Here is a 12,173-nt window from a genome sequence, read left to right as displayed (position 1 = left end):
ATTTGCCAAAATACTTATTGATAGGTTTGGTGTACATCTGTAGTATATTTACAATGGATATGCAAAGTATATAGGCAATACTGACAACTAAACAGTATTAAGCGAATCAGGGAAAATAACACTGGGAAAGACAATCTGCCATCTGTCCACTAGGGGGAGACTAGACAGGAACCTTGCTAAAATGGCAGCAGTTCGGGCAGACAGAACCTTTTCCAAAGAGGCTTTATAGAGATAACTAATTACTCATAATATTATTTTTCCAGAATTCTCTCTGGGTCTGCAATGCAGTGCAGGTTAGACAGAGGAACAGGAGTTCCACCCATGTGGAGAGGTGCTGCTGCTGTACATTAGCCACTAACAGCTTCTGGGGCACTCTCGGGTGCTTGTTGTCAGTAGGGTTGTCTCAATTTCCCAATGGCTGGGCTAGCCTGGACACAATGGCAGATGGCTCTTGAAGCTTCCCAGGGTTCACAGACCGTCCCAAGGTTTCAGGCTCTCAACAACAGCCTGTTTCTCTCAGCTTTTTTGCTGCAATGTCTGGGTTTGAGAAGCAGGCACTTAAGCTGGAAGTGACTTATTGCTACAAGAGGATGGTTCCTGTGGTCTTGGCTCATCCTGCCTGACAAGATACTTCTGCCTGCTCCTCCTGGGCTTTTACAACATGAAGAGGCTGACTATGGCTTCAGTGTAGCTCACATGAAGGGGCTTGCATCTTTCGGGATAAACTGAAGCATGGCAAAGATTCTGAGTTGCAAGGCTCATGGCTTCTTTTCCTGTCTTCTTAGGCAAGGCAAGGCAAGACAATGCAAGGCACCTTGCTTACAATTTGGCTTTGCTTTATCATTTGTCCAAGGACCAATTTGTCCAACTGGCAACTGATAGAATGGGATTTCACCAGGCTGTGACCACATTAGGTAAAGAGATAAACTTAGTCTAAATGAAGTATGGGCAGCTCATGCACCTGTTTACCACAAAAGGAGGACATATCCCTTGTTTACCAGACTTTCTGATGCCTGGTTTCTCTGTCTTTTCCCCTGTATTCCCTGGATCCCTGCAGGAGGGAGGGAGGTGAAGGGAATCACAGCTGGACATGCCAGGACTTGTTCTGGGTTTGTCTTGGGCCTGTTTGGCCTTACTATCACATATACCAGCTGAATCTGGGATTATGTGTTCTTCCTAAGAATATAAGGCAGAGACCGTTACTTTGTGATTTTCTTCTGTGAAATCAAGGAAGGACATAAACTCAATTGTAAGAAATTCCATCTGAACATGATAATTTATTTTTTTTTACTATGAGAGTGATGGAGTACTGGAACAAACTGTCCAGAAAGTCTGTGGAGTCTCCTCTGGGGATCTTCAAAATCTGTCTGTGACCTACCCTATGTGCTTATGCTTTCTAGGGGGGATTGGACTCAATGATCTCTGAAGGTCCCTTTCAACCCCTAGCATTCTATGGTTCTATAATTCTATGTGATGTTGTTCTGAAAGATATCTTGTTGTCTAAATCTGGATGGAGACAGAATTTGTTTCAAATGAAATAGCTAAGCAAAAAAAGTACAAAAAAAAAAAAATCCAAACCAAAGCAAGATAAATCTCTTCCATACTGGAACATTTGTTTAACCACGAGTGAATGTGAGGCCTTGCTGAATCTCAAAAAATATAACTTGGAGAAAAGCATTGAATTATGTTTGTATTAGTACATCATTTCATTTCACTTTAGGTTTGGTTTTACTGGCTAATAGTGGCTTGTAACTCACATAGGCCTTCTCAGTATGAAACCCCTTGTACCTTCAAGGTGCTTCTTTTCAATTTTAAGCTGTAGCCTAAAAGTTGATTTTATTCATTTACCCTTCTTCATCATTCTATCAATATCAGGTAATTCCAACTGATTTCTCACTGAGTTCGAAATTACACTATTCAAATAAGAAAAAGACCAGTCATTTAATCTCCCTTATTGATAAATTATCCCATTGACTATTTTTGATATTGTGGGAAAGTTAATGTAGCAGAGCCTTTGATACCTTGTCCAGGTCAAGAAAACATACTAAACTTCATCACAATAACTGTTCATCAGTTGGTGAGCAAACGATTCACTGCTGGCCAGGACTTCGCAATCATCTTAAATAAAGATGAGTCAGGCTAAGCATTACCTCAGAGAGTTAACTTTCTAAAAATTATCTGTGCTCCAAACCATGCAGTACTTAAAAAGTTGACAAAGGATTCCCTTTGAACAGATGGTAAGGTTTGTAGGAAAGGTATCCAGGAGCAACAGCTCACGCAGCACAATCATGGTAAATGGTGTGGAAGGTGACTTTGGTAATCCCATCCCAGATATTACTCCTCCTCTAATAATAAAACTTCAGGTACTTGAAGAAAAAGCTGACTATCTGGGAAGAACTGGTCTGGGAAGTCACAGGTATTTTCCCTCTATTACAAACAAGGAAGAGATCTATTTCTTCCCTGAGTGTGCATGGTTACCTCTGGTCACATGTGTGGTAGGTTGAGAGACCAATTCTCCCACCACGAGCGAAAAAAAGACTCAGACAAACGGATTGCAAAAATGGTGGAAAGTTTAAATGGAAAAAAAAAAAAAGAAAGTTTTACAGGGAATCACAAGCACTGTGACAAAAGAGAGATCCCAAACCATACCCAAGAATATCCCACCCCCACCTGGGGGTATACCCATAACCCCAGGGCTCTTTCTCCCCCCCCCAACCCGGCCTTGGGCCTACCCAGGCCCAAGAGAGGTGGCTCACGCCATTACCTGGGCAGCAGTGAGGTAAGAAAGAGGAAGTGAGGATTCCCCACTGATGTTTTAAAGGGGAGCAGGGCATTATGGGATGAAATACCTGGCTTCCTGTGCCCACCCCCTGGGCCGGACCCCTTTTGGAACATCCCATGTGTGGCTTGTGCATTGGCATCAGGGGCTGGCACCCAGCCTGAACCACCACAACATGAGAGGAAGAACCTAATATTCTGAGAAGATCAAGCAAGCCCAGCCATTCTTGAGGCTACCACTGCTAAAATTTCACCCTCATAAATTTTTTTGGGGGGACACCCAAATCTTTGCTGTCTAAATGTGAATATTTAATCCTTTTAAATAAATGGCAAACATATGAATTAAACTATTGCCTGTACCTTCTCTCTGCTTCTTTTCTCCACATCTTTTTTTCTAAGCAGAGGTTATGTCCATCAGCTTCACCCGTTCCACCTGGTCCCCTCTGATTTTGCTGCATGTTAAGGGAATGAAAGCAATACAAGTGTGCTTTCTTCCTACTTGTCACACTGGTTAGTGTTTACTGCAGCTGTCATCTTGGTACACTTCTACATTGCCAGGTAGTTGTAAAACTGATCTGCAAGTCTGTGGAAGAGCAGAAGTCCAGAACAAATATTTTGGGGAGGAGTGAGAGTGTAAAGAAATCCCACTTTTAGTACATTAAGGAGAAAATTCTAAGATTATTCTTGCCAATTTGAACACTCATGTAATCAAACATCTGCTTTGCTGTTTGAGTTTGTTATACCAGCAACTGTTTTCTGTGATGTCTGTATATTCATCAAGACTGAGAGCTCTCTTTTTCCTTTTTCACCCCTATGAAGTGCCAGGTGCTCCTGTGGATGCTCTAAAATAGTAACAAACAAGAACTTTGCTACTTTCTTTCACATGGGGATCGACAACAACAGAAATTATTGAAAGCTTCTATGAAATATGCTAGATTTATCAACCAGGAAATAACATATGTGATTTAAGCTCTTTTTATTCAAGTGATATTTTATTATGTATGCTCTTTTTTTTTTTTTTTTTCTTTTTTTTCCCCTTCCCCAGTTGTATTTCACTGTTACAGGAAATAATGCCATTTTACATACTCAAGAGAGAGGACATGGAGGACTATAGAAAATAACAGACTTCTAAATAAATCAGGTTCAGTCTGTCTTTTGCATATATTTACTGTGTTTTATTCTATCCACATGTCTGCTGTTCATCTACTGATGATGAAAACTCACACTGATGTATTGCAAGATGTCCACAGATACTACAAATACTCCTTCACAGATCCCTGCTGAGTGATATATTATGGTGCTGGCTCAAAGTCAGTACCAAATTATTAGTTCAAATAAATATGTTTGTGCAGAGAGTGATAGTCTTTTTCTTAGTTAAAGAAAGATTTGTAAAGATTTTAGCACTACAAATAATGTATAAACCAAAACAATAACTTTATTTATTAGGGAGCACTGTTTGCTGCTTGGAGGAATTATGTCTTATTACTCTGAATTGTGAAGGGAACTTGAGGTGAAGAGACACACAAGACACACAGAATATGTACTGAACTTTTCTTGTATAGAATATCTTACAGTAGTGAAGCCTGGTGCATATTCTATACCAGCTTTGTGGCAAAGCAAGGAACAGCAGTTTTAAATGCAGATTCTGTGCCTTAAGAGGAAATTATAGTGCTTCTTTTCCAATTATCTCTATGTTTATCAGTGCAGTCCTGTCATTTGTTTTAATCAAACACAGATTATCTGTTAATGGCATCTCTAAGAGGGGAAAAAAACAAATTTCTTCAACTGCTAGTATCACAGTATCACAGTATCACAGTATAACTGAGGTTGGAAGAGACCCCGAGGATCATCGAGTCCAACCTGTCTCCACAGACCTCATCACTAGACCATGGCACCAATTGCCACGTCCAATCTCCTCTTAAACACCTCCAGGGATGGTGACTCCACCACCTCCCTGGGCAGCCCATTCCAATGATGAACGACTCGCTCAGTGAAGAAATTTCTCCTCACTTCGAGTCTAAACCTCCCCTGGCGCAGCTTGAGACTGTGTCCCCTTGTTCTGGTGCTGGTTGCCTCAGAGAAGAGACCAACCCCTTCCTGGCTACAACCACCTTTCAGGTAGTTGTACAGGGCAATGAGGTCACCCTTGAGCCTTCTCTTCTCCAGGCTAAACAATCCCAGCTCCCTCAGCCTCTCCTCATAGGGCTTGTGCTCAAGGCCTCTCACCAGCCTTGTTGCCCTCGATGTCCTTCTTAAACTGAGGGGCCCAGAACTGGACACAGTACTCAAGGTGTGGCCTAACCAATGCAGAGTACAGGGGCACAATGACTTCCCTGCTCCTGCTGGCCATACTATTCCTAATACAGGCCAGGATGCCATTGGCCCTCTTGGCCAACTGGGCACACTGCTGGCTCATGTTTAGGCAGCTGTCAATCAGCACCCCTAGGTCCCTCTCTGTTTGGGAGCTCTCCAGCCACTCTGACCCCAGCCTGTAGCTCTGCATGGGGTTGCCATGGCCAAAGGGCAGCACCTGGCACTTGGATTTGTTAAATGCCATCCCATTAGACTCCACCCATCTGTCAGTCGGTCGAGGTCCCTCTGCAGAGCCTTTCTACCCTCTAACTGACCAACATCTGTTCCTAACTTGGTGTCATCTGCAAACTTGCTGATGACTGACTCAACCCCCTCATCCACATCATCAATGAAGATGTTAAAGAGGATGGGGCCCAGCACTGATCCCTGGGGGACGCCACTGGTGACTGGCCGCCAGCTGGATGTGGCACCAGTCACCCACACTCTGGGCTCAGCCTTCCAGCCAGTTCCTAACCCAGCACAGAGTGTTGCGGTCCAAGCCACAAACTGACAGCTTAGACAGCTTAGTAGTGGGGATGAAATTCAATACTGTAGTGGATGTGTAGACTGGAGTACCCTGACATTGTAGGAGATAACGTGTTCACAAAACACAATTATGGAGACTGATGGCTCTGATAAACTGAGATGAGGTGCTGGCTAGAAGGTGAAATTAGAATCCAAGCTCACAGACAGCAGCAAAATGTACTGAAGTCTGGGGAAGAAGAATGTTATTAGCCAACAGTAATTATTCTCTTTATATCCAAGCTGCTATCTGCTTTCATTAATTTAAAATGCCTATAAAGATGTCTTTATGCATTGTGTGGTCTGTTGTGTCTTTAGATATTTAACACATACTGTGACAAAAAATCTTTCATAATAGGTTTTTTTCCCCCCCCATCTACAGTCACAGGAGCATGATTTAAATAAGTTAGACTATTGCTTTGATTGCTCCAAGAGAACGTCAACTTTCTGTTCCAAATGTTCTTAATATTTTGTTAACAGAAACTTGATGACTTCAGTGCAGGAACAGTTTCAAAGTAGAGATGCAGGGAAAGAAAGAAAGAAACAAACAAAAACCAAATCATCAGCTGAAGAGAAGGGAAACTTATGTATGTTCTGAAACATTTAAAACGTTTCTTTTGCATGGAAAGGTAATGTAAATTTTGACTGTCTTGCTTGGGGTGATCCTGTTTCAAAGGGATCTCACTACAGCTTTGTTAGGTGTCTTAATGCATGTTTCCATCTGTTAGGAAAACATTTTAACTACCCTGGGTCCTCACTTCACACATTAGGAATTAAAATATTCTAATTCTCTTCAATTCTAGCCATGAAGAAAGATGCTCTGCTTTTCAGCTTGAACACATAATAGAATTTTAACAAAAATAAAAATACTTTTTCTTTCCCCATTCATACAATGAAGAAATTACTAGTAGACTATCTATTCCTTGATGTGCAGTTAATCTGTAAACATATAAATATCCACACTTCAGTGCCACAATTACTGATATTGTCCATTTGTTGGTACTTTTGTTGTTGTTGGTTGGTTGGTTGGTTATTTTGGGGTTGGTTGGTTTTGGTTGTTGTGGTTTTTTGTTTTGTTTTGTTTTGTTTTCACCCCCAGGCTATATCATGACCTGTTAGAAGATCATCAACATGATTTCTTTTCACACGGTTGGTCCAATGAGATGAAAATTCAAGAATGGGTCTTGATGCAATGATTTCAGGGTGAATCAGAATACCAAAGTAATTTTCTTGATTTCTTCTTGATACTAGCTGCTTTCCAAGTTCACAGCCTGAACTGGCTTGCTTACTAAAAAGAATAGTCTACAAAATGTCATGCTGAAAAATGAAACAAGTGCAAATGCAAAGTAATCTGTATGTTCTTTCACTATAGATAGGCTGATAAAATGACTTGTAAATTTGCAGTAAAATAAAATTTCTAGTACTTCTGGTTTCTCCTTCCAGAAATAGTTCATCTATTCAGGACAAGAAAACAAGAAGTAATGCTTTCATGCAGAATCATCTCTCTACTGCTTAATGACTTACAAAGGAGAGCTTGCCTTTCCTCCTCTTTCTTAGAAAGACATAATGCAGACAAAGTTGAGTTTTGAGATGTTAAAACTGATGAGATTCCTTCTTTTTTTACTTTTTTTTCTGGATGCTGAGATTCCATGGGGGATGACTGTTGTTCCCAAGCTTCATGCACACACATGGGTTTTCCCTCCATTGTGAAGAAATGCTTGATTAACCTTCAGATAAGCCTCCTTTCTGCTTAGGAATAAGAAAGCAGAAAGATCTTCTTAAGAAGTATTAGTAGTGCAAAGACTCTTCAAAATTGCATTTTTAGAAGCATCTGGTTTTGAATGACCCCTTGAAGATAGACTATTTGACCTTTATTTTTATTATGTGAGTATTTAATGGTTATTTTAAAATTGGACCTCTTTCTGGGTATCTCAGAAAGGCTTTTCGTACACAGAGGTATTCTGGCAACTATTGTCTTTGTTGTGTAAATTTGAGAGCTAAGTCCTGTTTAACCCCAGCCAGTAAGGAAGCACCACACAGCTTCTCACTCCCTAGCCCTGTAAGAAAGGGGAGAGAATAAGAAATGTAAAAGTGAGAAAACTCACAGGCTGAGAAAAGGCAGTTTAATAGGTAAAATAAAAGCCACACACACGAGCAAAACAAGACAATTAACTCATTCACTGCTTCCCATATGCAGGTAGACGTTCAGCCATCTCAGGCAATACTACATCATATGTAACAGTTGCTTGGGAAGACAAACAGCATCATTCCAAGTGTTTTTCCCTTCTTCCTTTCCCCTCCAGCTTTATGTGCTGAGTGTGACAACATATGGTATGGAACATTCCTTTGGTCAGCTGGGGACAGCTGTCCCTGTTATGTCTCCTCCCAGATTCTTGTTCACCCTCAGCCTACTGGCTGATGGGGCAGTATAAGGAACAGAAAAGTTCTTGAATGAATATAAGCACTGCTCAGCAGTAAAGAAAACATCTTTACCAACGCTATTTTCAGCACAGATCGGAGACATAGCCACATAATAGCTACCATGAAGAGAACTAACATTATCCCAGACTAAACTTGCACAGATTTTCTTTCTCAACAAATTCAGCTCTAAGTTTGGCTGGTGCAAATCTCAATGAAGTCTCTGGATGTCAGTGCAGATTGATGTCAGTAGAAAATAGAGAAGTAATTTCTAAAGAGCTATCTTCTTGTAATTAAAAGCATGTGTATTTGATTATTCTTTTGTCACATACAGGAAGAATATACTGGGGTATTTTTCTTCTATTAAAAAATTACTGAGCTTCCAAGTGTATTCTTTACCCATCCACTCTCCTTTTGCCTTCCCCCTTCAAAAAACATGAATATCTGATATTGAAAGATAATACCAGTGTAAGAAAAAGCTACCACAAAAATAAATCTATTGTTTTATTGACATCTCTGGACATCTAACCAGATGTGCATGATAAGAAAACATCCAGTGGTCAGTACTCACAAACCAATTTGTAGAATTGCTAAGATAGGTGGCAGAATACATTTCTTGCTCTCTAGTTGATCTATGAAAAGGAGACAGTCCTAACAAAAATCCTTTCTTAACAGAAAATCATTCTGATAAAGTGACTCCTGAAGCCTGGTGGTTACTAATTTGGTGGTTACTTCAGTGTTATTATACAAAAAGGCCAAATTAATCCTTTAGTAACTAAAATTAAATAGTTGGATTGCAAAGGACATTTGCAATACATTGCTGCTGACCCATCTGTGAAGGAGAAAAGTGTAACAGCGTGGACTGTGCGAGAAAGCTCACAGACCTCCCATTCAAATTTAGGAAATTTGTTTCCCTTTGATTACACATATCTGTTACATCACAAGTGTTTGGCCTGTAGCAAAGTACCTACTGCAAGTCTAAAATGTATTTGCTATAAAAACAGAGCAAAATGTGAAAATAATGGATTTTTTTCAATTAATGAATGTGCAAGCACAGTGAGTGATAAATAAAATTCACTTGAAGAATTCCTTTGTCCACTACTTTGCTATATAGTTCTGATGACTGCTTGTGCCTGTAGTGTTTGAGCATGCTGGGGCATTATTCTGTAAAGCTGGTACTCCTCAGTAATAGCCTTCTGCAGTCCCATCTTGAACCTTTGATAGGAGGTGGGAGTAACATATGAGGCTCTCAGAGAGATTAATGAAGTACACATAAGCATGGTTTGAACTGATTTTGGTGTTACACTCCTTTCAGAAATCGCTGTCATGTTGGCTACTGCTTGTACTGAATGATAACATTCATTTTCTCATCTGCTCTTTTTTGTTTGCCTGGAAAATCATCACCTACAAAGAAGCAGCTACATTAAAATGTAAAGTTCCTTTTCTTTTCCAAAATGTTACAGAGAAAAAAAAAAACAAAACAAAAAACAGTGAGACATGGTCTTACAGACTTTTTCTTGACAGGGTTTGTTTCAAACACAGTCTCAAATGATTAGCAACAATCATGCAGAACACATATGTAAAAATATGGCTTTGCTAGGTAGCAGAATTCTTTGTCCAAGATTAATATCACAGACCTAAAGAAAGCTACTAGATGCTCTACTCTACTACTAACATGCAGCATTACTTCTAACCTCTCTGCCTAGGAAATAATCTCTACCAGTTTGTCAAGAAAACACCGTAGTATCTAATATAATATCTTACAAAGTAAATGTACTGACCTATGTTTCTAACCAGGAATACTATCTGATCAGCTGTAAAGTGTTCTTGAAAGCTATCCACCCCGAGAAAGTATCTCATCCAAAGGAGTAATAATTAGCACACGTGCTTAAAAGGGGTTTCCACATGGTAGACAGCCTACCTCTTTGTATTGCCTTTCCTCTGTAGAATGGAGCTTGTTTAATTCTGGGCAGCTACTGCAATTCTCACATAAAGGTAAGTATTATACAGGAAGCCCAGTGCACACTGAATGAGGACAATACCTGAGAATTATCTGAGAATCATCTCCTGTTTATATTAAAAGGATGATGTAACAGTTTGATAATATTTAATTAAATACAACAATTCTATAAGGATAAAATGTTGAAGACAGTAGTCCTACAGGTAGTGTAAAAATTCCATGTTGTGGGTTTGAATCTTCTCCCACATCTACAGCTGGTGCTTGGTGATAACACTTTGGCATGTATCTCACCTCTTCTCTCTCTGTTTGGCAGATGATTCCAAAAGTTACCTTTCAACTGTTTTCCAGAGGCTAGAGCTTCAAACAATATTCTTGTTTTGATTTTGTTTGATGTCTTCCTTTTCTAATACATAACACAAGTTTGTTGAAACTGTGGCTAGTCTTGGCTCCCCTTGCCTTTCATTAGGCATGGCTATGTCTCTTGTAAGCAGGCGGCTGAGGAGTTAGTGGGCATGCTGAAGTATTGCAAACATCTTTCAAGGTATAGCAGGCTTGCTTAAGGCTGATTTTGCTCTGCATCTGCAAGCATGTAGCAGACACACGGTCTCAGCCCTACATACACTGAGGGGAGACGTGGTCCTGGCCTTATCTATTCACAATTACAAGTAATATTTCTTGGTTGCGTTGTGCACATATTTGGGATACTGCTGGCTCATTTTTCATAGAAAGAGACATTTTGCAAGCCATTGTACTAGAATTTCTCTTGAAAATTAGAAAATCCAATCCATGAACCTGCCTAGAAGACTTCTACTTGTCAGACACAAAGCATCACAACTTCGGGTCTTTGAACTTTGAACTGGCAAATACAAGAAACTCAGTTGCTGATTTGTTTCATTTGAGCATTTTGATCGATAACATCTGTAACATCTGAGCCTTGAAGAGTATAATAATTTGTTATAGAAATCTAATTCTCTGGACTCTCTGGAACCTCCTCCCATTCCTCTGTCATCAGGCCCCCCTTTTCTGAAGCCAAAGCCACCTTTATCCTGTTTTCTGCTTTCTGTTATGTCCACTCGGAGTGACCGGTCACCCAAAAGTGCACCATCATATGTAAGAGCTTCCTTGAGCGATTCCACCTCATCGAACTCTACGTAACAAAATCCTTTGAATTTGTCTGTTTCCTAGTTTCTGACTAGTCGTACGCTCCTTACGCTGAGATCCTTGAAGATGGCATCTATGTCACCCTGGACAGTGTTGAAGGGGAGGTTGCCCACATTTGCTGTGAAGGGGGGTTCTGTTGGCAGCTCTTTCTGTTTGAGAGAACCAAGGCCACCACCACGAGACCCCCGGCCGCCACCGAAACTGCTGTAGGCCCGATCGTCATAAGGATCAAAATCCGCCATCGCCATCCGCCTCAGCCTCCTCCCTGTGTGAGCATGTTCAGGCTTTACAAACTTTGCCATGCTTTTCCCAGCTCTCAGGTCTTGTGAAGGTTGAATAATTCATTGCTAGTCTTTTATGTGAGCTTTGGAATACCAGTCTTTACCTTGCTTGATATTTCTTTTAAGTAATTGCCTTTGCTACATCTTCTGAGTCATATTGTTGAGTTGTAATGACTTGGACATGTGTTAGAAGGGAGTGCAAATCTCTTTGACCTGACTCATATTCAAGGCAATATGCCAAAAGACTTTATGAGGACACTCTATTTTTTATGGTATTTTGTTGTTGAATTGTACATCAAGAGTACAAGAGGCCTTGATGTGGAGAACTTGAGAGCTGTGCCATATGAAGGACTAGATGATAAGACAAATTTTGCTGTTCATAGAATCACAGGATCACAGGAGGTCAGGGTTTGGAAAAGAACCAAAGAGATCATTGAGTCCAACCTCCCTGCAATCTAGCTCAGGTCACACAGGAACACATCCAGATGGGCCTTGAAAGTCTCCAAAGAAGGAGACTCCATAACCTCTCTGGGGAGCCTGTTCCAGTGGTCTGTGACCCTTACAGTAAAGAAGTTCCCCCTTCTGTTGAGGTGGAACTTCCTGTGCTGCAGCTTGCATCCATTGCTCCTTCTCCTGTCACAGCAAGCAAGTGAGAAGAGCCTGTCCCCTCCCTCCTGACACTCAGCCCTCAGATATTTATA

At 40.6% G+C, this 12,173-nt stretch overlaps 1 protein-coding gene across 1 annotated transcript; it reads right to left on the bottom strand.

Annotated features, from left to right (window-relative positions):
- Nucleotides 1–10,800: 10,800 nt before the first annotated feature.
- On the bottom strand, nt 10,801–11,433 carry LOC104301497 (eukaryotic translation initiation factor 4H-like). Its single transcript, XM_054177768.1, is given in 1 exon segment — nt 10,801–11,433. A coding segment is annotated over 1 exon segment (633 nt).
- Nucleotides 11,434–12,173: the final 740 nt, after the last annotated feature.

The sequence above is a fragment of the Dryobates pubescens genome, chromosome Z (genome assembly GCF_014839835.1).
Source record: "Dryobates pubescens isolate bDryPub1 chromosome Z, bDryPub1.pri, whole genome shotgun sequence".
NCBI classification, from domain to species: Eukaryota; Metazoa; Chordata; class Aves; order Piciformes; family Picidae; genus Dryobates; species Dryobates pubescens.
This window is presented reverse-complemented; position numbering and strand designations above follow the sequence as displayed.